This window comes from Ovis aries, chromosome 21, assembly GCF_016772045.2.
Source record: "Ovis aries strain OAR_USU_Benz2616 breed Rambouillet chromosome 21, ARS-UI_Ramb_v3.0, whole genome shotgun sequence".
In the NCBI taxonomy this organism is placed as follows: Eukaryota; Metazoa; Chordata; class Mammalia; order Artiodactyla; family Bovidae; genus Ovis; species Ovis aries.
The window spans coordinates 17,901,394-17,926,104 of NC_056074.1; the positions used below are offsets into that span (position 1 = coordinate 17,901,394).

Below are 24,711 nucleotides of genomic sequence, written 5' to 3' on the forward strand. Positions count from 1 at the left end.
TATCACATTATGAAATATCCCATCAGTTTCACTTGAGTGTGCTTATTGAGGCAAGAAGACAGAATAATTTATTTTACAGACACTTGCAGCCACAAGAATTGAACGAAAATGGGTTTTCTTCTTAAACTGTACTAGAGCTTTCTCTAGATCAGAGGTTATTGACCTTTATTATTTTTTGTTTCAGTCATGGACTCTCCCTGAGAATCTATATCCTGTCTTTGAAAAATACAGTATGTACCTTCATGTTTTCTTCCCCCTGTTATCTAATAATCCCAGGATGGTCAAATACCCCCTGACATCTTTCAGGGTCTCTAACCATCCCTATTGAAGAGAACAGCAAATTAGGGAAACTAGCTTCCCTCTCCAAATGTGGACACAGTGGCCAATGTTTATTCAGTTTATTGAATTCACTGGTGCTAAGGACAGGCTAAAGAATGGTCTTCTTTTACTCTCATGTAAACAGAGTTCTGGCCCTGTGTTGTGTGTGTCTGAAAAAATCTGAATTATAACATTTTAGGGAAAACAGGATTATAACTTTGGGGAGTCAGCATCTAGTTGAGGAAATAATTCATACAAAAGCAAAGCTAAAATCAGATGATGAAAGACAGGTAAGAGGCTACATATACACACAAAATATTGTAATATACACACAGGTACACAAACGGATACTCTATAAATATTACTTGAAGCATATCACTCAACTACTAAAAACCCTTCAATGATGGCTTAACTCATATTCAAGTTAGTTGGCACAGACTCTAATTCTTTTCTAAGAAAAATTAATACACACACAACCACATTTTGTAACACTGTTTCCACAATGTGAGTAGTTTTTGGTAATGTTAATCCCCTTTACCCAAGGAAAAATTAAAGCAAACAAGTTAGAAATAAGACAAACAAATCCTCTCTGTTTCTAAAGTTCATTGCAGCTCTTGGGAAAACAAAACTTAGTTTATGTTTGCTAATTAGACATGATCCCTGAAAAATGTAGATACAGCAATTAGTTACATGGGTTAGATGTTATCCATTGTCTGATGCACAGGGTTATGGTTATATGATCCTGGAGTCCCTGTGATGGAAGGGTAACCTTGGCTGGTAGCATCTTAATCTTGGCAGAGGTAGCCCTGCCCTGAAACAGCCAGCTCTGAGGTTTGTTTGTGGAGTTGTTCCTAAAGCTTAGTCTACAAACTGAATGTACACCTCTCCTATCACATTGCTGAGGTCTCTAAATGGCTTAATAAGTCATTTTCTTATCAGAGGTTGCTTTTTTTTTCACATCTGACAACAGTGACTGACACATGGCTCCCAAAAACCCATGTTTTACTTTTCATGTAACTGCATATGTGTCAATGGTTGTTTGGCATTCTTTGAAAATCCACAGATTGGCCAGTGACTTGACCTCTAGCAAAGATTTTCCTCCAGGCTTTATAACAATAGAAATAGATCAACCCATCAACGAAGATTAAATCAGTTATTAGTAGGAGATAGAGAGGGCAGTCCTGGGTGTTCTCTGAAAGAAATGATGCTAAAGCTGAAACTCCAGTACTTTGGCCACCTCATGCAAAGAGTTGACTCATTGGAAAAGACTCTGATGCTGGGAGGGATTGGTGGCAGGAGGAGAAGGGGATGACAGAGGATGAGATGGCTGGATGGCATCACTGACTCGATGGACATGAGTTTGAGTGAACTCCAGGAGATGGTGATGGACAGGGAGGCCTGGCGTGCTGAGATTCATTGGGTCGCAGAGAGTCGGACACAACTGAGTGACTGAACTGAACTGAACTGAGAGGGCAGGTTAACATTTCAAAGTTGGGTTAAACTATATGAGTCATGGGAAAAACAAAGGAGCAAAATAACTGAAAGACCAGAAAGAAAGGAAATCAGAGAAAACCTGCTATACAGAGTAGTTTTGACACGTCTGATTTCTATCACTGAACAGAGTAAGGTTCAAATTTGTGGTGCCTGACTTCATTATTACTACTTTTAAAACACATGATTTCTTATTTTTATCCTTACTTTGAACTATCCTGAATAATTTTCATGGAAACAATCAATCATAAGAATTTATACTAAAACTAACCATCACAGAAAACAACAGGGGTGGGGAGGTAAGCGAAATATCAATGACCTCAGATAAGCAGAAGACACCACCCTTATGCCAAAAAGTGAAGAGGAACTAAAGAGCCTCTTGATGAAGATGAAAGAGGAGAGTGAAAAAGTTGGCTTAAAGCTCAACACTCAGCAAACGAAGATCATGGCATCTGGTCCCATCACTTTATGGCAAATAGATGGGAAAACAGTGGAAACAGTGGCTGACTTTATTTTTTGGGGCTCCAAAATCACTGCAGATGGTGATTGCAGCCAGGAAATTAAAAGGCTTACTCCTTGGAAGGAAAGTTACGACCAACCTAGACAGCATATTGAAAAGCAGAGACATTACTTTGCCAACAAAAGTCCGTCTAGTCAAGGCTATGGTTTTCCAGTGGTCATGTATGGATGTGAGAGTTGGACTGTGAAGAAAGCTGAATGCCGAAGAATTGATGCTTTTAAACTGTGGTGCTGGAGAAGACTCTTGAGAGTCCCTTGGACTGCAAGGATATCCAACCAGTCCATTCTAAAGGACATCAGTCCTGGGTGTTTACTGTAAGGACTGATGTTGAAGTTGAAACTCCAGTACTTTGGCCACCTCATGCGAAGAGCTGACTCATTTGAAAAGACCCTGATGTTAGAAAAGATTGAGGGCAGGAGGAGAGGGGGATGACAGAAGATGAGATGGTTGGACGGCATCACCGATTCAATGGACATGGGTATTGGTGGGCTCCGGGAGTTGGCGATGGACAGGGAGGCCTGGTGTGCTGCGGTTCATGGGGTCACAAAGAGTCAGACACAACTGAGAGACTGAACTGAACTGAACTGAACTCACTAATTTAATACAGAATATAATTTAATATAGTATTAATGTATGTTTTAATATGAATCTAATTCTAGTATTACTGGGCTTCCCAGGTGGCACTAGTGGTTAAAAATTCACCTGCAAATGCAAGAGATGTAGGAGACACAAGTTCAATTCCTGGCTTGGGAAGATCCCCTGGAGTAGGAAATGGCAACCTACTCCAGTATTCTTGCCAGGAAAATTCCATGGAGAAAGGAACACAGCAGGCTGCAGTCCATGGGGCCACAGAGAGTTAAACCAGACTCAGCACAGTTCAAATATTTCCAGCTATGTATTCCTTTAAAAAATTCTGAATATTATCAAACTTTCACATTTCATTAAGGGGTTTCAAACAAATCAGAAATGCTTATCCCAATGCTTAATTTTTCCTCATATTTTAATAACTATGCATTATCCTATTTCTCCCCTGAGCCTTTCCTATGTCTAGGACCACTATGTGAAAGTTGCTCAGTCATGTCCGACTCTTTGTGACACCATGGACTATATAGTCCATGGAATTCTCCAGACCAGAATCCTGGAATGGGTAGCCTTTCCTTTCTCCAGTGGATCTCCCCAACCCCGGGATCAAACCAAGGTCTCCCGCATTACAGGCGGATTCTTTACCAGCTGAACCACAAAGGAAGCCCCAAGTAACTGGACTGGGTGGCCTGTATCTTCTCCAGCAGATCTTCCTGACCCAGGAATTGAACTGGGGTCTCCTGCATTGCAGACAGATTCTTTACTAATTAGAAAGACTTATTTTATCCTATAAGAAACCACAGATAAAATTAAGAAAATTAGAAGTGACAATGGAGGGAAGTTGTTTTAAATGTGCAAATCAAAGAGAATTCTAAGCTTTGGTGCAACTTTTCATATTTGTTATAACTATATAATACCCAAATACAAAATGCAAAATAAATGATTAAGTGTAAAAATGGATGACTTTGGCTCAGGTCATAAACTCTTATTGCAAAATTCAGACTGAAATTGAAGAATGTAGGGGGAAAAAAAAACACACACACACACACACTAGGCCATTCAGCTATGACCTAAATCAAATCCCTTACAATTATACAGTCGAAGTGACAAATAGATTCAAGGGATTAGATCTGATAAGAGTGCCTGAAGAACTATGGATGGAGGTTCATGACACTGTACAGGAGGCAGGGATCAAGACCCTCCCCAAGAAAAATAAATGCAAAAAGGCAAAATGCTTATCTGAGGGGGCCTTACAAATAGCTGTGAAAAGAAGAGAAGCGAAAAGCAAAGAAGAAAAGGAAAGATATATCCATTTGAATGAAGAGTTCCAAAGAACAGCAAGGGGAGATAAGAAAGCCTTTCTCAGTGATCAGTGCAAAGAAATAGAGGAAAACAACAGAATGGAAAGACTACAGATCTCTCCAAGAGAATTAGAGATACCAAGGTAACATTTCATGCAAAGATGGCAACAATAAAGGACAGAAATGGTATGGACCTAACAGAAGCAGATGTTAAGAAGAAGTGGCAAGAATATATGAAAGAACTATAAAAAAAGATCTTAATGGCCCATATAATCACAATGGTGTGATCACTCACCTAGAGCCAGACATCATTCACGAGACTTCAGTCTTCTCCCCCAAATCCCTTTATATGCGTATGATCTCCCTCACTTCTTCACATTTTGTTTAATCAATTTACCTTTTTATTTTCTTACTTCTGAACAAAAACCTTTTGGGCAGTGGACGTCCATATAGTTTTACCGTGTAGAGTATGGATCCATTATTCTGTTCAATCTCTACATACCGATTATTTGTCAAAACAATAAATCTAAAATTTCAAGGAATTCATACAAATGAGTTAAACGAAAAGCATTCAGTTTATAAGTTCACCACTAGGTTTTGTTAGAGAAGTCAAAAACTTTTTCTGGTTATCAATTATCATCTTGCAGATTTTCAATAGGATGAAAGTAAACAGCAAATTTACTTATCAGACTTACATTTAGCAGTCATTACTTCTGAAGAGTGGTACCGCTTTTAGAATTATTCTAATTTACACACTAGAAAATTAATATTAAACTTAAAACATATCTCCTGGAAGCAAATAAAATATTTTATTAATCCTCATCTGTACCTGTTATGAATAATTTATATTTTTATTATGAAAAGCTTCCTCATTGGTTGAGTTCTAAATTTTAAAAAAATTATCTATGATTAAAAGTTAACTGATAATACATATACAGAGATATAAATTAGCCCATAATCCTCTCATTATTATACAACCAAGTTTATATTGTTGTATGTGTGTGTATAGGTGTCTGTGTACAAACCCAAATGTATTTCCTTTCCTATTTTAATAACGGTTTTAATTTTGTTTTAAATATTCCTTTTACCTTAAATGACCCATGGAAAATTTTAGACTTGAGTAGTCTAGCCCTCTCTGAGCCCCAGTGAACAAGAAATTATCTAGTATTCCCAGTATTTCAGTAACTCTACTTTGCTGACATTTTCCACCATAAACATTAAATCTAGGAAGATTTAGGCCTCAGGAAAAACATTATCAAGTTCATCTCATTAGATTTTCTTCAGAAGAGTTAGAGGAAAAAATCATTAGAAAGAAATGGAAATATAATAGAATCATAAGAAAGCCACTTAAAACTTTTCTTGTTTTCCTTTCTCATTTTTTTGCATGTATGATACATTTTTTGCATGTATGATAAATCATTTTAATATAATAAACAGAGGACAAATGCTAAATCTTGATACCAAAACATTTATAAAGACTATTTTTCAACCTGGACATAAAAATAGTATCTATTTAGGAATAATGTAGCTCATCTGTTGCTGAAATGTCACAAAAAAATTGAAGAAGGAAGGAAGGGAGGGAGGGAGTAAGGAAGGAAAGAGAGTAAAGGAGAATAGTAATGGCTAAAGCAATTGATTCAGATTTAAAACTAACCTAGTGGGGTTGATCAAAGAAGATGCATGATTAATTAATAGTTTAATTAGTGGTTTAATAGTCCTACATAACTAATTGCAGTCAAGAAAAAAAGGAATACAGAGGTGGAATATAAATGTGAAAAAAATTTTTAAAAATTAAGTAGTTGTATAACAAGATAGACAAAAAAATCAAAAAAGAAAAAAATGCACACAGCATTTTATACAGTCCTTACATTTTAAAGACTGTAAGGAGAGTAGTTACAACTTATTTGCTTGTGTTCAAGTCTCTTTAGTCTAAAATTATCTCACATAATTTTTTCATTCTAGATCAGCTTTTCCTAACATGAAGTGCATTTCTAATTAACTTTCTTCATCAGCTCCTATGACAGAATTATGTAGATAAAAACATTTATGAAATAAAAATAATTTTTGATATTTTCAAAACAAAATATTATTATAAGGATAAATAAATTGGATATTATGAACTAATAACATTATCACGTATGTGATATCACATATCACACATATCACAATTAAATTAGGAATTATCCTCTGTGAAATCCTTACCCTTATAATTTCTCTCCATCAGTACACAGCTAAAGGACAAAATCAAATGTGACCAATACTCTAAAGTTTATGGCAAATCAATATTTGTGTTTGTGCATATTCTTTGACTTCCATAAAACTCCCTCAAATATAAGTCTTACCTCATTCTGGAGATCGCGAATCATTTTGCTCTTTCTTTCCATTTCAGTCTTCAGAAAATTAATCTGAAAATAAAGAGGATACTATGTAGATTCATTTCACATTCATCTCTATAGCTTTTATAAGTTTATTTTCACAATTTCTGAAGTATATGTCAACAAATATGGAAAAAGAACAAAGGATTAAAATTTTCATTAACCAACTTTTATTGCCCAATTCATAAATATATCTGCTAATTATATAAAAGTACTTTTTTTCTTATATAATGAGATACTGTATTTTAATTGAGAAATGCACATTATGACTATGATTCTTTCACCTGTATAACGCTTAGTTTTTAAACATATGGTTCCTAAACAGAGCTCGAGTCTAGGGTTGGGCCTAGGAATCTCTTTTATTAAAACACTCTCCAGGTATTTCTGACATATGGCCAAGTATGAGAGGAATTACACAGTGACGCCCCTCACCTGAAGCATGGAGCCTTATGAATACTGTGCTAAAGAAACCAACAGGTTTCTGCCCATATACAATATTGTTGAAATCTGTAACCAAATGGTAACAAAATCTAAATCAAACAATTTTTGATGGTCAAACTACATATAAAATAGAAGCAGAAGCCTGAGAACCACTATGTCCATCATTTCGGCCATAACAATTTTCAAATTTAAGTTTGAATCATGAAGATACTGACAGCAACCTGAAAATGTGGGTTATACTCATTATCAATTTGATGGATAAAACAGTTATCACTAGAAGGACTTGATGACATTCAAAATTAGATATGTGTACAAAGCAGTAGTATATGTCTCCCCCAAAATAGCTTTTATACCCATTTCTACTGCTCTGGGCTGGTATCAACTTACTGGTTACCACTGTTATGGGCTGGACCAACTCTTATGGTTCTGTTTACCACTGCAAGATGCCTTTAGCAATAACTGTTAGGAAAGTTTGAAAAAAAATTAGGGTTTATGACTTATGAGTTCAGGAAATTGCATGGTATAGTTGGAGGGAGTTTGTGAGGAAAGAGAGAGAGAAGGAGTCCATGAACCTGGCGTTCTGCTTTTATTGGGGTGGAAGGTGGGGGCCTAGGGTTTCAGAATGTTCACTCTTTATTGACGACTTTAAAATATGAGTGGCAATTTAAAGTACAGAACAGAAAATCACTAAACAAAACAAAAATCAAGAAGCCCCAAAGGTTAGTTAACAAACTTAAATGAAGCAAAACCTCTGGAAAAAAAAAAAATGGCTCACTGGGGAGCAGAGGTAGGAGGTACAGCTGATTCTTCAAGTCAGCAGTTGGCAAAGTGTTTATTGGAGAAAGGCCTTTTTGAAGTGGTTGCTTCTTTGAAGTGGCCACCACTACAATCAAATCTTTTTTTTTTTAATTAAAAAAGTTTCACTGGAGTATGAGTCAGACACTTAAACTACAAAAAGAAATGCAAACCATCAGGACTTACAATACTCTACCTCAGTACTTAATGGGCACCAGAAAATGTTGATATGTACAGGTTTGTCTTTAGTTTTGGTTATGAACTACTTAAAGCTGTCTTGATTGTATGAATAACCTGGTGTTTCAGTGATGCCATGAAAGTGAGAGTGTTAGTCGCTTAGCCATGTCCAACTCTCTGCAACTTCATGGACTGTAGCCCACCAGGCTCCTCCGTCCGTGGGATTTTCCAGGCAAGAATATTGGAGTGGGTTGCCGTTTCCTTCTCCAGGGGATCTTCCCAACCCATGGATCAAACCCAGGTCTCCCACATTGCAGGCAGATTCTTTACCATCTGAGCCATCAGGGTCCATGGGGGCAGTGACCCCATATTATCTTATCAGTAATGCCATAATTTTCCCCAAATCCTCACATTTTGATACTATTTATTATATGTTCTCCATAATTAACACTTAATTTTAATTAACAGTGTAATGAAGATATACTGCAATGTCAAGACTAAAAAAAGGACAGAGACTTGGGAATGCAATGTTCAATTATTCAGGACCTACAATACATTCAGAATATTCCAAAGTCATAGCATTTTGAAACCACTGGTCTAAAATCCCAGCAGGTTTTAAGATTCCTGGAAAATCAGAAGTGAAATAGTTCTGAGAGACAGAAAATAACACTTATTTACACTGAGTAAAGAATAGATGGCCATAATTCCTTATTCTTAATGAGAGTCAGAACTTGAAGTTAATTCTTGCCTTTGTACTAATTATGTCTCACTTAGGGCAAGTTAAGCCATAAAAATTAACAAGAGTGGTGAAATGCATCCAGAGAGCATTAATGGATTTAATTACTCCAGCTACACCTGATAGATCATTCTTTCTTGCTATTTGTTAGGTTTTTGATACAGGAAACAAGTTTGTAAGATTTGCTACTCCATTATCTGCTTAGAGATAAAAACAGATGCTCACATGTTCATAAAAAGTATTTGTAAATGGAATTAGATCAAGACAGCTTTATTTTTAATTTTCATTAAAATGCTTTTTCATTTTAATTTTCAAAATTTTGTCTTCTTTTATATTTTTGTGATTTAAAAGTACTATCACCTTCAAGTTTTATAACGTTTTACTATGGACTTACTGGGGATTCTCAGATGGTGCTAGTGGTAAAGAACATGCCTGCCAATGTAGGAGACACAAAAGATGCGAGTTTTATCCCTAGGGTTCTGATTGCTGGGTCAGGAAAATCCCCTGGAGGAGGGCATGGCAACCCACTCCAGTATTCCTGCCTGGAGAATCCCATGGACAAAGGAGCCTGGCAGGCTGTAGTCCATACGGTTGCCCAGAGTCGGACTTATTAATATGGGTATTTGCAACATCTTTTGTGTAAAATATACAGTCTTCTTTTATGGAAAAAGGCAGCATAATTAGATATGTAATCAAGGGCAGCACATAAGAGTATTTGCTCCTAAGTCTAAAATAGCATGACAATATTTACAGAATCAAATCCAAATGTTTTCCCTCTGGTTGGGAATGAGCAGTTTAAATTTCTCACTGTCCCCTTCTTTTTTTATTTTTTATTTTTTTATTTTTTTAAATTTTTATTTTTACTTTATTTTACTTTACAATACTGTATTGGTTTTGCCATACATTGACATGAATCCACCACGGGTGTACATGCGATCCCAAACATGAACCCCCCTCCCACCTCCCTCCCCACAACATCCCTCTGGGTCATCCCCGTGCACCAGCCCCAAGCACGCTGTATCCTGCGTCGGACATAGACTGGTGATTCGATTCTTACATGATAGTATACATGTTTCAATGCCATTCTCCCAAATCATCCCACCCTCGCCCTCTCCCTCTGAGTCCAAAGGTTCGCTATCCAACATTATACTACATCAACTGGAGTCTTTCTGGCAGAAAGAATAATCACTGAATTATTTGCAACAATTAAACATATATACTTATTTAATCCTCAATAAGGAGAAAAAGCACAATCATTTTGAGTCTTTACCAAAGTTTGGAAGTGAGGAGTCCCAGTAGTATGAAATCTATCTTTTTTTAGATTCTATCAGATATACATTAAAAAAAAACATAGTTCTACTAATTAAATATATTTTACTCCCACATTTGTTAAGCTTTCTGTCATCTATTTTTGTACTTTCACTTAGGACTTATTAGTCATTCAACTCAAAGCACAAACACATTCCCTCCAAAAGACAAGTATTATTTATTTCCACAGGTGTTTGCATTCATTGATCTTGATATATTTTGTTAATATAATCTTGAATTTGCTCTTATAGAATTTTTACATGTACATTCATTAGTAGAAAAATAGCTATTAATTTACATACATAGCCATTAATTGATTTTGGAATCATAAGTGATGATGTTCATAAAATTAGATGAAAGTTTTCGAACTTTTTCTATTTTTCAGAAAGTATTTGCCTACATTTGAAATTGGGTCTCAGGTGGCACTAGTGGTAAAGAACCTGCCTGCCAGTGCAGGAGACCTGAGACTTGACTTTGATCCCTGGGTCAAGAAGACCCCCTGCAGTAGGAAATGGCAAGCCACTCCAGTATTCTTGCCTGGAGAATCACAGGGACAGAGAAGCCTTGTGGGCTACAGTCCATGGGGTCACGAAGAATTGGACACAACTGAAGCAAATTAGTCAATATTTGAAATTAGCTGATCTTTAAAAATTGATAAAAGTCACCTTCCAGCCCTGGAATACATGGGAAAGGAGGTCTTTCAGCATAATAAAATTTTGAATGTATTCAGCTATTCAAGTATTACATTTCTTCTTGCAAAAATGTTAGCATTTTATATTTATTCATCTAGGAATTTACATGTACATTTTAAATGTACCAGTGACTTGTTGCTCATAATAACTTATTTTGTTAAATTCCTGTTATGACTATTAGCTCTCTTTTAATTAAACATTTTAAAATTGGAGTCTTTTTATTCTTAGTCTTTCTCAAAGCCTATTTATCAGTCTTTTCAAATAACTTAATAATTTTTTTCTATTTTATTGTTGTCTTCACCAACTTTTATAATACTCTCTTTCTTACACTGATGTTTTGCTTTTTCAATAACTTCTTGAATTTTTGTTGCTAGTATTCTGTCTTTCTGGAAAAAAATGCATGTAAAGCTCTGAATCTACCTCAGCTATTACACTGGCACATGTGTCTTCATTATTATTATTGCTTTATATATTTTATTATTTCTTAGTAACTAAAGAATTATTAGGAAATGTTTTATATATTTTCCAAACATGGGAATTGTTTAATCATTTATTTAAACATTTATCAAAATACATTGAAGCATTTGCTATCAGTAATTTTTTGCCTACATTATTCTTTCAATTGGAAAATTTATTTATTACAATTGTTTTCTTTCTATTGAGTGGATTAAATTTAGTTTCTGTTATCTACTATATGCCAGATAACAATTTTAGGTAATCATGCTTGTTATTTTAATTTGAATTATTCCCCAAATTCTTCAAATAAGGAAACCTGCAGGTTAAAGAACTTAATTTTATAGACAATAGACGGACCACTTCCCAGGTAGCTCAGTGGGTAAAGAAATTGCCTGCAATGCAGGAGACAGAAGTTCAGTCCCTGAGTTGGGCAGATCCCCTGGAGGAGGGCAAGGCAACCTGCTCCAGTATTCTTGCCTGGAGAATCCCATGGACAGAGGAGCCTGGCGGGTACAGTGTATGGGGTCACAAAGAGTTGTGCATGACTAGAGCGACTGAGCATGCGTGTATAGATGAACCACTAGGAATTTAAACTTGAATATTCTTATTCTGTGCCTCCCTGGTGGCTCAGATGGTAAAGTGTCTGCCTGCAATGCAGGAGACCTGGGTTCGATCCCTGGATCAGAAAGTTCCTTTGGAGAAGGAAATGTCAACCCACTCCATTTGCCATTTGCATCTTGCCTGGAAAATCCTATGGATGGAGGAGCCTTTCTTTTCTTTCTTTCTATTCTTATTCTGTAGCACATGTTAAGTTATGAATACATTTAGGGAGTGTCTGGCTCAGTACAGTATTATGGGGTGGGTAAGGAAAATCCTCCCTCAAGATTCAATGCTGAATTTTAAGCAAAGCACTAAAAGGGTTCTGAGAGAGACCTTCTTCTCCCCAACTATGCATCCCTTGTCCCCGTTATTCTGACACTTGGCTATTCTAGTTTTGCTGAGCTCCTTCAAAAATTACAGCTTTCTTTTTTTGGGATGTTAGACACAATTTGTGTAACATATTAGAGTAAACACAGGTTCATGCCTTGGCTTCTCCAAATATTAACTGTGTAAATACAAGCAACAGTTATTCCCTTTCAGTAAAAAAAATATATATAAAAAAAATAATAGTGTGCCATTCTATTGTGAGAATCTGAGAAAATAGTATGTGTGGAAACTTCTGGTCTAAATGCCATTATTTATGACTGGGCTATGCACAAATTGAGATTAAATATGATAAGTCAAGGCAGAAATGGGATTGCAATTAGGGCCACTCAGTACACGGGGTCAGATTTTGACGGGAGGAATTGACACGGTGGTGCTAAAAATGTGTCTGCTCTTTCATGTGACATGTGTGTCCAAAGAAGGGCTTCCCAGGTGGCACCAGGGCAGAAGAATCTGCCTGCCAATGCAGGAGACATTAAGAGACGCAGGTTCAATCCCTGACTTGGGAAGATCCGCTGGAGGAGGGCATGGCAACCCACTCCAGTATTCTTGTCTGGGAAATCCCACGGACAGAGGAGCCTGGCGGGCTACAGTCAGTCCATAGAGTTGCGCAGAGTCAGACATGACTGAAGTGACTTAGCACACACATATGTCCAAAGAGCTAGACACGAGGGTGCGCTGTAGGTTTAGGCTAGCAATGAGTGCTGCCATGGCATAACAGAGAAGAATAAAGGTGCTCATCTCTACTGGAGGGCTGGACAGATAACAGTGAATTTGTTAACAGGAAATAAATCTGCACCTAGGAAAATCAAGTCATTATTACAAAGACTGTCTCCAGGAAGCAGTTACTCCAGATGACAGACAGGGCTAAATTTCAGAGGCAAAATTCTATACTCTAATTCAGATTATTCAAGGAAGCCTTGCAAAAGAAAGGCAGGCGTTTCTGCCAGTACTCAAAGGGGCTGGGGTCCCAGGTAATCAACCTGACAAACAGGCTCTATGTCCCAGAGCCCGCTGAAATCATTCAAACTGGCCAATCCTAGACCAGCTTACCTCGTTTAACCCTTTCCTTCCCATGGAAACCACAACAGAAGCTCTTGTCCACAATTTCCCCACCTTCATTTGCCCTGGGACTGACCTGGGGCTTCCCTGCATGATCCCTGGTCATGTGGCATGTCACCCTTCTTGGCAACTGTGGGAAATAACTATCTTTCCAAATGTAGTCACTTCCTGATCTTTTGCTCTTGTGTGCTCATGCTGAGTTGCTTTAGTTGTGTCCACCTCTTCACAACCCCAGGGACTGTAGGCCACCCGGCTCCTCTGTCCATGGGACTCTCCAGGCAAGAATAGTGGAGTGGACTGCCATGCCCTCTTCCAGGGGATCTTCTTGACCCAAGGATGGAACCTGTGCCTCCTGTGGCTTCTATATTGTAGGTGGATTCTTTACTACTGAGCCACCGGGGAAGCCCTTCTGTTGGTCTTACTATACCTTAAAATTTTAATTAATAGACTATACTTTAAAAAAGACTCAGGTCCTCAAATTAAACAAAAGCTTCAATCCCCATAAATTGTACATAACGGGGGAGCAGGTAGAAATCTAGTTTTCAGCACGACTATACAGACCACTCTCCCTCCTGCTTATGGGGAATATTAGTTATACAAATTGAAATATGAAGGTCAAGTGAACACCATTTTGAGAGAGAAAATCTGGAGAGAAGATTGATTCTTAAACCTTGGGGTGTATCAGGATCACCTGTGGAGATGATTAAATAGGCAGATGATGTAACCCCACCCTTGAGAGACGTCTATTCAGTGGTTGTAGGGTATGGCTTAGGGTTCTGTATAGCTTAACTTAGTTCAAGGTCACATCCCAAAATTCAAGGGCTGCTGATATGGGGCCTGACACCAGCACTCTTGGCCTCAGTTTCTCATTCATAAATAAGGGTTGGGAATTAGTAGACCCCTAAGAAGCAAATACATATTAGTTTTGGAATGAATGCTGATGAAGCATGTTTTATAATCTTGGTGATGGTGTTTTATTTATTGTATTTTCGTATTTATTTGTTAGTGGTGTGTTTGTTCAATAGTGATTTGGGGGGAAAAAAATAAATGAACAACTCTTCAGCTCCAAAGCAAAGGACACAAAAAAGAAACACTTACAGTAGCCGCTTGTTTTTCTGCTTTGTCAGCTGTCTCCTTAAGCTGACTTTCCAGGGCCTCCTGGAGAGCCTTCATTTGTTCTCTTGTTTAGGACAAAACAGAGAAGAAAAGAGAGACATAATATAACTCTGTACACTATGAAATAAGATTTCACTGCACATATACACTTAGGAAACATAACTAGGATGTATACAGACACCGTTAAATATACAGGAAGCGTCTCAGGATTCTGGTAAAGAGTACTGTCTCCCACGGAAGCTCAAAAAGCAAGCTGTATTTAAGAGAAATTGCCTTGCTATTGTGTCTCATAAGAATCCCACTGTGAGAGCTGCATAATGTGTCAAATCATATCAATAAAATAATTAAGAGTTGGAAAGCTAATTTTAGTGACAGCATGCTAGAGTGTGAACATGCTGTTCAGGAAAAAAAAAAAAAAGTTATCATTGACTTGCTGATAGGATAAAATCATCATTCCCTTGGAAACCCCAACTGACTAATTCTAAAGCATTATGTTTTAGACATCTTGTGTAAGGTCTGAGACTTTTTGTAAAAACAAAGAGAAAAAAAAAGACTTATTTCTAATGTGAAAGCTCATTTATTGGGGATAATAAAAAACACATGTCTGCACACATATACACATTGTGTCTCAAGCTCACTAGGACGTACGGACCCTGTCTCACATTAAAAATTAAATACTTTCATAAATATGCATTTCCTTCAAAGGTTTAGGATTTTCTCAATTATGACAGATTTTATTATCTTCCTGTGCATTCATTTGATCATCTAAGCGGTCACTCCAGACAGCAGATAACAGCATATGAGTGAAGTGTGTGTGTCAAGTGTGGTAGTGTGTTAAGCATGGCTAGAGGACTAAACTCCTTCAAAGCAACAGCAACGACCAAATGGAAACCTAGAGTACAAACGAAAATTCCCAGGCTAGTGCCAAAAGTTAACTTCTGGAACAAAAATATTTTCTTGGTGTGTAACCACAATAGGGAGACTATGGAATAGAAGAGTATACTCTGAGACTCATTTTTATCCATCTATAAAATGGGAACAATGACAGAACTGCCTCATAGATTTGTAGGGGAGGTTTAGAAGACAATAAGGCATGCAAAAGGCTTGGGAAATAATCACTTAATACACATGAGATTATCGCCATAACCACTGGTACCACTAGAGGTCCCTGTGTTCATTCTTTGACTAGCACATCCTGTACAACCGCAAGCTGCTCTTTCAAGCAGGAGCACTTAATGACGCCTCCAGTTTTCTTATCTAGAAACTCCTAGGTCACTCTTTCAGTTTTAGGACTATCCATGAAAGTCTATACGATTGTTGGAATCAATCTGTATGTTACCAAAGTAAAACATAATGGGAACAAGTTATAAAATAATTACAGTCACTTTGGTTCTTAGATGATTTATGCGTGATAGGGTCAAACTTCAATATGCTTTCGTTTACAGTGGATTTTAAATCTCAGTTTCCATTACAGCCTCAAATAGGTTTCATTTACTAAAACTGTTTATTAGAATGAAGTATCACACGTCCTGACTGTGCTAAGTCGCTTCAGTCGTGTCTGACTCTTTGCGACCCCATGGACTGTAGCCCGCCAGGCTCCTCTGCCCATGGGATTCTCCAGGCGAGAATACTGGAGTGGCTTGCCATTTTCTTCTCCATGGGGTCTTCCCGACCCAAGGATTGAACCCTCATCTCTTAAGTTTCCTGCATTAGCAGGCAGGTTCTTTACCATTAGGCGCAACCTGGCAAGCCCCAAAAGTGCCACACACGGACACTTAAAATCTGCATTTCCATGACTGCTTCTGATATTTTTCACAAAGAGCACTTGTGACATAATATAATATGAATGTCTACCTATATTGTAGGCTTATAGTACACCAGGCACTCAATAAACTTCACATCAAATTGTAGTATCTTATTGCAAATGGAAAACTGATACATAAAGAGGAGGTGGAACTGTGTTCTGGACCATGTGTGCTCAAATTCTAGAGAGTCATTATAATACCTCTATTGAGGGAGAGAGACGGAGAGAAAAAGAAGGACAGAAGGATCCACGTTCTATTCCAAAGATTCAACAAGTATTGAATAAAAATACAACAGCACTATCATGTGCTGTGTGCTTAGTCGCTCAGTCGTGTCTGACTCTTTGTGACCCCATGGACTGTTAGGAGGCCAGACTCTGTCCATGGGGATTCTCCAGGTGAGAATCTTGGAGTGGGTTGTCATATCCCCCTCCAGGGAATCTTCTCAACCCAGGGATCAAACCCAGGTCTCTGCCTTTGTAGGAGGATTCTTTACCATCTGAGCCACCAAGGAAGCCCAAAAATACTGGAGTGGGTAGCCTATCCCTTCTCTAGGGGATCTTCCTGACCCAGAAATCGAACCACGATCTCCTGCATTGCAAGCATATTTTTTACCAGCTGAGCTATCAGGGAAGCCCTAGGACTCCTATATTTCCAACTAAAAACTTTTATATTAAAATCTTATAATAATTATTCATTACTTCTGGATTTTTAAATTCTCATTTTTATTTTAAAGTGATCCATGTTTTAAATTATAAAATATAAATTTTATAAAATCCAATATATATACATATATTCAAAAATACCCACATACTGACATCTATAGACAATGGGGAGTAAGAAAAAAAAAAAAGTAAACTGCAAAAGTTGTTAACAAAAACTGGAGAAACAGAGAATTCTGCACATTTTCACGGCAAGGAAAGCTATCCACCAGAATGGCAAAGCAGTCCTTTTGAAACATTTGAATATCTCCATCTCCTCTTAGGTTTTTCAAACTTATTGCTGCACATTCTCACTGCTCTCATGCTTTAGGTGGCCCCAAACCCCCCAAACTTGGTGAGTTTTACCCCAATGAGAAAATTCTTGCTGACTTGCTCAAGGACCATCCCAGTCCACCAAGTGTGATTTGCACGGGATAGAGCTCCTCTAGGTCCCTATTTGGCACTGAACTGAAGCTTAAATTCTAAAGAACTGTGACAGGCTTCTCCGATGCTGAGTATATTTTAGCATAGAATTGCATGGTTACAAGGAATTTTAAAAAGCAGGTCTTTCACACATCTTCCATTTCCAATTATAAACATAAAAATGCCTCACCCTACAGGAAGGTATTTTTTTTGAATTGTTACCAGCCCATATTGCGGTAACATCACAGAAAGAAATCTTGCTGCTATCCCAGGCATTCCTTTCCTTTTCAGAGAACTCAATATAGTGAAATCCATTAGTACACAGAGTCCAAAACTGCTTTCTCAGAATCTCTATCCAGCAACCATTCTAGAGCGTAAAATATATCATTCCTTTTTATTTTCAAGTGCTAAGTGGCTTCAGTTGTGTCTGACTCTGTGCGACCCTATGGATGGTAGCCCACCAGGCTCCTCTGTCCATGGGATTCTCTATGCAAGAATACTGGAGTGGGTTGCCATTTCCTTCTCCAAACTTCAGAGTGCTCTTCTATCCCTCAGGGTCTCTATTTTGTGGAGAGACCCCACATGGTATGGCTTAAAAGTCTCTCCATCAACTTGAGGATCCTTTTATGAATTTTGCCTAGGCTGTCTAAATATTTCTGAAAATGTAAAAATCAAGTCAGTGCAACTTTCTCTCTCTCATGTAAAATTCTGTGTGCATGTGTGCACACCCACACATATTCCTTTTTCTGTACCTCTTGGCGGAAAGACATGCTGCTCTACCTGGTTATTTATGGCCACCTCATATCCTCTGAATTTACTTACTTATAATCGAGTACAGCTAAACAGAGAGATTTCATTAGTTGCTTCTTGGCACACAATTCCAAGAGGGAAATTCTAATCAATTCTTTTTTGTTTTTTTTGGTGGCCACCTTGAGCTAATTAACTGTATCCAGTGATATCAGAGTCAGATAAAAAGTAGTCTAGAGACCACTTCTCTAGGGAAGGGCCACGTGGTAATCCCAGAGGACAAAGAATTACTGAATCGGGTATATACCTAGATGGCATCTGCAATACATTCTAATCTTTCCAGCTCTGATAATACTTCTAAATTTGCAATCAGTTAATACTATTTATAGTCTGAGAAGGTTTTCCTCTTCTACTATTTATCAATCTCTCTTATTTTGGATATGAGATACATAGCCTCTTTCACATTCAGATAATCATAATTTTTATATATCTCTAACAAAACAGAAAAAAAATACGTATCAAAAGCATTATACTTTTGAGAAATCACCTATTGGTAGGTGACTTATTTGAATTTCCCATTCTGACTTTGTGCATTACGTAAGTTATACATTTTAAGCAAATTTTATAATTTTGAATGAAACTTGAAAAGCATAATTCCAAAATATTTGCTCCATTTAATCCATTCATTTAAAGACTTGGTCCATCATCTGCCATTCATATACCATGCCAAATATACAGATGATGACCTGAAATTCTTCACAACACTAGTCACATTTTTCCTTGTTTACATGGATATTTTGAGTGTCATGTAGAAACAGCCTTAGATAACTTAAGAAAATAGCAGCAAACTAAAGGAATACGTTTTTCCTTTTCCATATCATGCATAAGCCTGTCTCTTCATCTGTGTGTCTTGTGCAATAAGAAACACTGATGCTGTTGCTTTCCCTCCAAGGTGCTCACTGATGAGATCGCTCTGTCTTCTTCTCTAGGCCCCCTTTTCTCAACCTGGTCTATGTCTCTTTCTTTCTGCCTTGAATGATGTTGTCAGAATAATCCCCCTATAATGCATTTTAAATTATATCATCCTTTTTCAGAGCTACCTAAATGAGCCTTCTGTTGAAGTCCACTTTCAGCCAACTTTCAAGAATGGCCCCCGTCTACACGTGACAGCCTCATTTTCTAATCTTTCCTGACTCTGTCCTCTTCAGTCAATGCAATCCCCTCACTGGTGTTGCACATGGATTATGCAGAAGTCATTTCTATTTTTATGTTTTTGCTTATTATCTTTTCCAAATGTGGGAGACTCTGCAAAGCTAATAACTTTCTATGACACTTGGTCTGCTTTAATTAGCTTTTCCTATTGAAAATGTGGTTTATAATTCTCCACTAACTCAGTGAACCACAAATGCTTATGTGTTTTAAAAGGTGGACTGTTTCAAATCAGTAAAATAGTTTAAAATGAAGACTTTTGAAAATATGCTAGACCTATATTTTACATGAGATCTTTTTAATATTGGACTCTAGAGAGAATTTCATGTTCAAGAAATAAAGATTTCATTGAAATAATGAAAAGAGTCAAGATGAGATGCTCAATTTGATATTTTTAACACATCATTGCCTCAATGACATGAGGTTTCTGGGTCAAGAGGCAGAGACAGTGGAGAAGATACAAGATGGTAAGAAGAGGGTACATAGTGTAGTGTCTGTCAACTTCTTAAACTGCTTTCTGCTTTGAATAGGTAAACTAACTTGAAAGGGTATGACTATAGGTAAGATACAGCAGAGCAAATTCCAATTTAATACAACTCTCAGCAACTTGCTTAAGCATTTTGAGCAATAATTTCCCATTTATTGAATGGGGACAATAATAACTACTCTATAATTGCGGTATTGAAACAAAAAATGTATGTACATATATAAAACCAGTAGAGCCTCTAATAAATGTATAACAAATAACAAAGGCTAGCTCTTTTTTTACCTTATAATACCTTGGCTTTTTTGTGTGTTTGTTAGATAAGCAATTTCAAGTCATACAGTTTTTTTTTTTTTAATACTAGGTATAAATCTAGCTCATACTTCACTTCCTTCAAAAATAAACAAAGTAACAGTAATAAAAATGTTCTAATTCTACTATGCTATTAATAAAATTACCCCATTCCTTACCAACCCAATTATCACCAGGATCAAGTTGTGATACTATTAAAAATAGCCCACTATGTCAGAGCTGTTGGATCTGTATATTGATGGGCAGACTTATGGCTCCATCTTATAAGATAATAGAGGAACGTACTCCAGATCCTTAATAGCTGAATTGAGATCTGCATATAGGCATGGTCACTATTAGCATCACCCATCACCAGGGAACATACTAGAAATACAGAATCTCAAGTGCCACCCTATATATATATAGTGATTTGAGCAAGATTCTCATATATTAAAAGGTTATAAAGAAATAATATAAATCTCATATATTTAAGGTTATAAAGAAATGAATGATTTAAAATAAACTAATTCATGTGAATTTGCTGAATGAATTTTGGCGATGGAAAAAAAGAACTGAGAAAATAGAAGAACACAGCCTTACCTTTGTTTCTGACCTATTTCCAGAAGCTTCTGAACATCAGTTTTAGCAGATATCTCATCGTTTTTCAAATTCTGATAAGAAAATTGGGAAAAGGAAGTCTTATTCAGGTGATAGATTGAAGCTGACTTTACTGTTGTGTTTATGGCACAAGGTGTACCCTGAAATAAGAATGCGCAAATGAGGCTATGCTGGTCCCCTTGGCTCTCAGGACGCACAGTTTATGACACCACTACACAGTGAGTGAAAGGGAATGAACTGAGTTTCAGTCTTTAGAGGTTTAGTGAAAGAGAAAGTACTCTCCAAATATCTAGGTGTCTTTTTAAATGAATATGTCTGTACTTTTGCTTGTACTTGTGTCCGACTCTTTGCAACACCATGGACTATAGCCCATCAGACTCTTTGTTTATGGGATTCTCTAGGCAAGAATACTGGAGTGGGTTCCATTCCCTTGTGCAGGGGATCTTCCTGACCCAGGGATTGAATTCCAATCTCCTGCATTGCAGGTGGATTCTTTACCACCTGAGCCACCAGGGTAGCTCCATAATGGAATATAAAATATATTATCTATTCTTCATTTGAAGTTTTACCATGTTCTCTGCAGGCATGTTAAACTTGTTTTGGCACAGTTTCTACAAACAAAAGGAAACATAAAAGACCTCTCTAAATGAGCTAAATAATAATACATTCAAAATCAAAGCAGTCAAATGGCATGTACCTATTTGGTCGTGTCTATCTATTATTTATAAGCAATGCATTAGGATACACATAAAAAAAAAAAAAAACTAGGACCAGTTCAAATTGTAATGGTACTGTATAGATAGTGTATTAAGGAAAAAAAATACCACCTCACTCAAGTGTTCATTTACTCTGGCAAATTTAGCATTGACAGACTGTGAATCAAAACAGAGAACTCCACTGAGTTATTCTCATTAGGTAAACTGTCTTGTTAAGCCTTCCATAAGAACTTTCTTATTTATACCCAATAAACTATTAAACGTGGTAAGAGATCCTTCTTGATATTAAAAGCTGAAATAGAGACAATAATATTGTTTGTAGGAAGAGCAGCTATGACAAGTAAAACATTAACAATAATAAGAATGGCAAATACTTTGTTTACTTAATATTTACTTAACATCAAAGGCATGGTGTCTGCCTTCACCAATTTTTCATCCTAAAGCTAGGAACAATTTTCATACAGTAAGTTAAGTGTTCTGATAGGCATGTGGTATAGTGAACGTCACAAAAGAATCTTTCCTAAAATGATTGAGGTCATTATTAGGTAATAGCCAATAAAAGATGCTGTGTTTATCGGCAAAGAGTACATGTATTCAAGCTAAGTCACTTCAGCAAAGTCCAATTCTTTGTGACCCCATGGACTGCAGTCTGCCAGGCTCCTCTGTCCATGGAATTCTCCATGCAAGAATGCTAGAGTGAGATGCCATTTCATTCTGCAGGAGATCTTTCCAATTCAGGGATCGAATTGGAAATCGACCCCACGTCTCTTACATCACCTGTGCTGGCAGGTGGGTTTCTTTAACACTAGCACCACCTGTGAAGCCCTTGGAAAGAATAGCTTGATAAAGAAAACAGGATAGAAAAGGGTTGAGGGGAAATCACTAACCACCTAATTTACATTTCAAAGTGCATCATGTCCATATGACCTGGGGCAGGTCACAAAATCTGCCTTTCAACTTCCTTGTGTGATAAATTATGGAATTCAGTTCAGTTCAGTCGCTCAGTCGTGTCTGACTCTCTGTGACCCCATGAATCACAGCACGCCAGGCCTCCCTGTCCATCACCAACTCATGGAGTTCACTGAAATTCACGTCCATCGAGTCAGTGATGCCACCCAGCCATCTTATCCTCTGTCGTCCCCTTCTCCTGCTCCCAAACCTTCCCAGCATCAGAGTCTTTTCGACAATTTAACTCTTCAAATGAGGTGGCCAAAGTACTGGAGTTTCAGCTTTAGCATCATTCCTTCCAAAGAAATCCCAGGGCTGATCTCCTTCAGAATGGACTGGTTGGATCTCCTTGCAGTCCAAGGGACTCTCAAGAGTCTTCTCCAACACCACACTTCAATAGCATCAATTCTTCGGTGCTCAGCCTCCTTCACAGTCCAACTCTCACATCCATACATGACCACAGGAAAAACCATAGCCTTGTCTAGACAAACCTTAGTCGGCAAAGTAATGTCTCTGCTTTTGAATATGCTATCTAGAATGGTCATAGGTTTGATTCCAAGGAGTAAGTGTCTTTTAATTTCATGGCTGCAGTCACCATCTGCAGTGATTCTGGAGCCCAAAAAATAAAGTCTGACACTGTTTCCACTGTTTCTCCATCTATTTCCCATGAAGTGATGGGACTGGATGCCATGATCTTCGTTTTCTGAATGTTAAGCATTAAGCCAACTTTTTCACTCTCCTCTTTCACTTTCATCAGGAGCCTCTTTAGTTCTTCTTCACTTTCTGCCATAAGGGTGGTGTCGTCTGCATATCTGAGGTTATTGATATTTCTCCCAACAATCTTGATTCCAGCTTGTGTTTCTTCCAGTCCAGCGCTTCGCATGATGTACTCTGCATATAAGTTAAATAAGCAGGATGACAATATACAGCCTTGATGTACTCCTTTTCCTATTTGGAACCAGTCTGTTGTTCCATGTCTAGTTCTAACTGTTGCTTCCTGACCTGAATACAGATTTCTCAAGAGGCAGGTCAGGTGGTCTGGTATTCCCATCTCTTTCAGAATTTTCCAAAGTTTATTGTGATCCACACAGTCAAAGGCTTTGGCATAGTCAATAAAGCAGAAATAGACATTTTCTGGAACTCTCTTGCTTTTTCCATGATCCAGCGGATGTTGGCAATTTGATCTCTGGTTCCTCTGCCTTTTCAAAAACCAGCTTGAACATCAGGAAGTTCACGGTTCATGTATTGCTGGAGCCTGGCTTGGAGAATTCTGAGCATTACTTTACTAGCATGTGAGATGCGTGCAATTGTGCAGTAGTTTGAGCATTCTTTGGCATTGCCTTTCTTTGGGATTGGAATGAAAACTGACCTTTTCCAGTCCTGTGGCCACTGCTGAGTTTTCCAAATTGGCTGGCATATTGAGTGCAGCACTTTCACAGCATCATCTTTCAGGATTTGAAATAGCTCTACTGGAATTCCATCACCTCCACTAGCTTTGTTCATAGTGATGCTTTCTAAGGCCCACTTGACTTCACATTCCAGGATGTCTGTCTCTAGGTGAGTGATCACACCATCATGATTATCCGGGTCGTGAAAATCTTTTTTGTACAGTTCTTCTGTGTATTCTTGCCACCTCTTCTTAATATCTTCTGCTTCTGTTAGGTCCATACCATTTCTGTCCTTTATCAAGCCCATCTTTGCATGAAATGTTCCCTTGGTATCTCTAATTTTCTTGAAGAGATCTCTAGTCTTCCCCATTCTGTTCTTTTCCTCTATTTCTTTGTATTGATCACTGAAGAAGGCTTTCTTTTCTCTTCTTGCCATTCTTTGGAACTAGCATTCAGACGCCTATCTCTTTCCTTTTCTCCTTTGCTTTTCACTTCTCTTCTTTTCACAGCTATTTGTAAGCCTTCCCCAGACAGCCATTTTTCTTTTTTGCATTTCTTTTCCATGGGGATGGTCTTGATCCCTGTCTCCTGAACAATGTCATGAACCTCATTCCATAGTTCATTAGGCACTCTATCAGATTTAGGCCCTTAAATCTATTTCTCACTTCCATTGTATAATCATAAGGGATTTGATTTAGGTCATACCTGAATGGTCTAGTGGTTTTCCCTACTTTCTTCAATTTAAGTCTGAATTTGGCAATAAGGAGTTCATGATCTGAGCCACAGTCAGCTCCCGGTCTTATTTTTGCTGACTGTATAGAGCTTCTCCATCTTTGGCTGCAAAGAATATAATCAATCTAATTTCAGTGTTGACCATCTGGTGATGTCCATGTGTAGTCTTCTCTTGTGTTGTTGGAAGATGGGAATTTGCTCTGACCAGTGCATTTTATTGGCAAAAGTCTATTAGTCTTTGCCCTGCTTCATTCTGCATTCCAAGGCCAAATTTGCCTGTTACTCCAGATATTTCTTG

The 24,711-nt window shown here is 37.6% G+C and overlaps 1 protein-coding gene across 3 annotated transcripts in view; it reads right to left on the reverse strand.

Annotated features, from left to right (window-relative positions):
* The window catches only part of LUZP2 (leucine zipper protein 2), a 517,618-nt gene that overhangs the window by 260,703 nt on the left and 232,204 nt on the right, over positions 1-24,711 (reverse strand). For all 3 annotated transcript variants that reach the window (XM_015103087.4, XM_042237695.2, XM_012102275.5), the window contains exons 3-5: positions 20,612-20,682; positions 14,337-14,418; positions 6,555-6,617 (exon numbers count right to left, since the gene is read on the reverse strand). In XM_015103087.4, coding sequence (XP_014958573.1) covers positions 6,555-6,617; positions 14,337-14,411 — 138 coding nt within the window. In that variant the 5' untranslated portion in view covers positions 14,412-14,418; positions 20,612-20,682. The remainder of the gene's footprint in view (positions 1-6,554; positions 6,618-14,336; positions 14,419-20,611; positions 20,683-24,711) is intronic.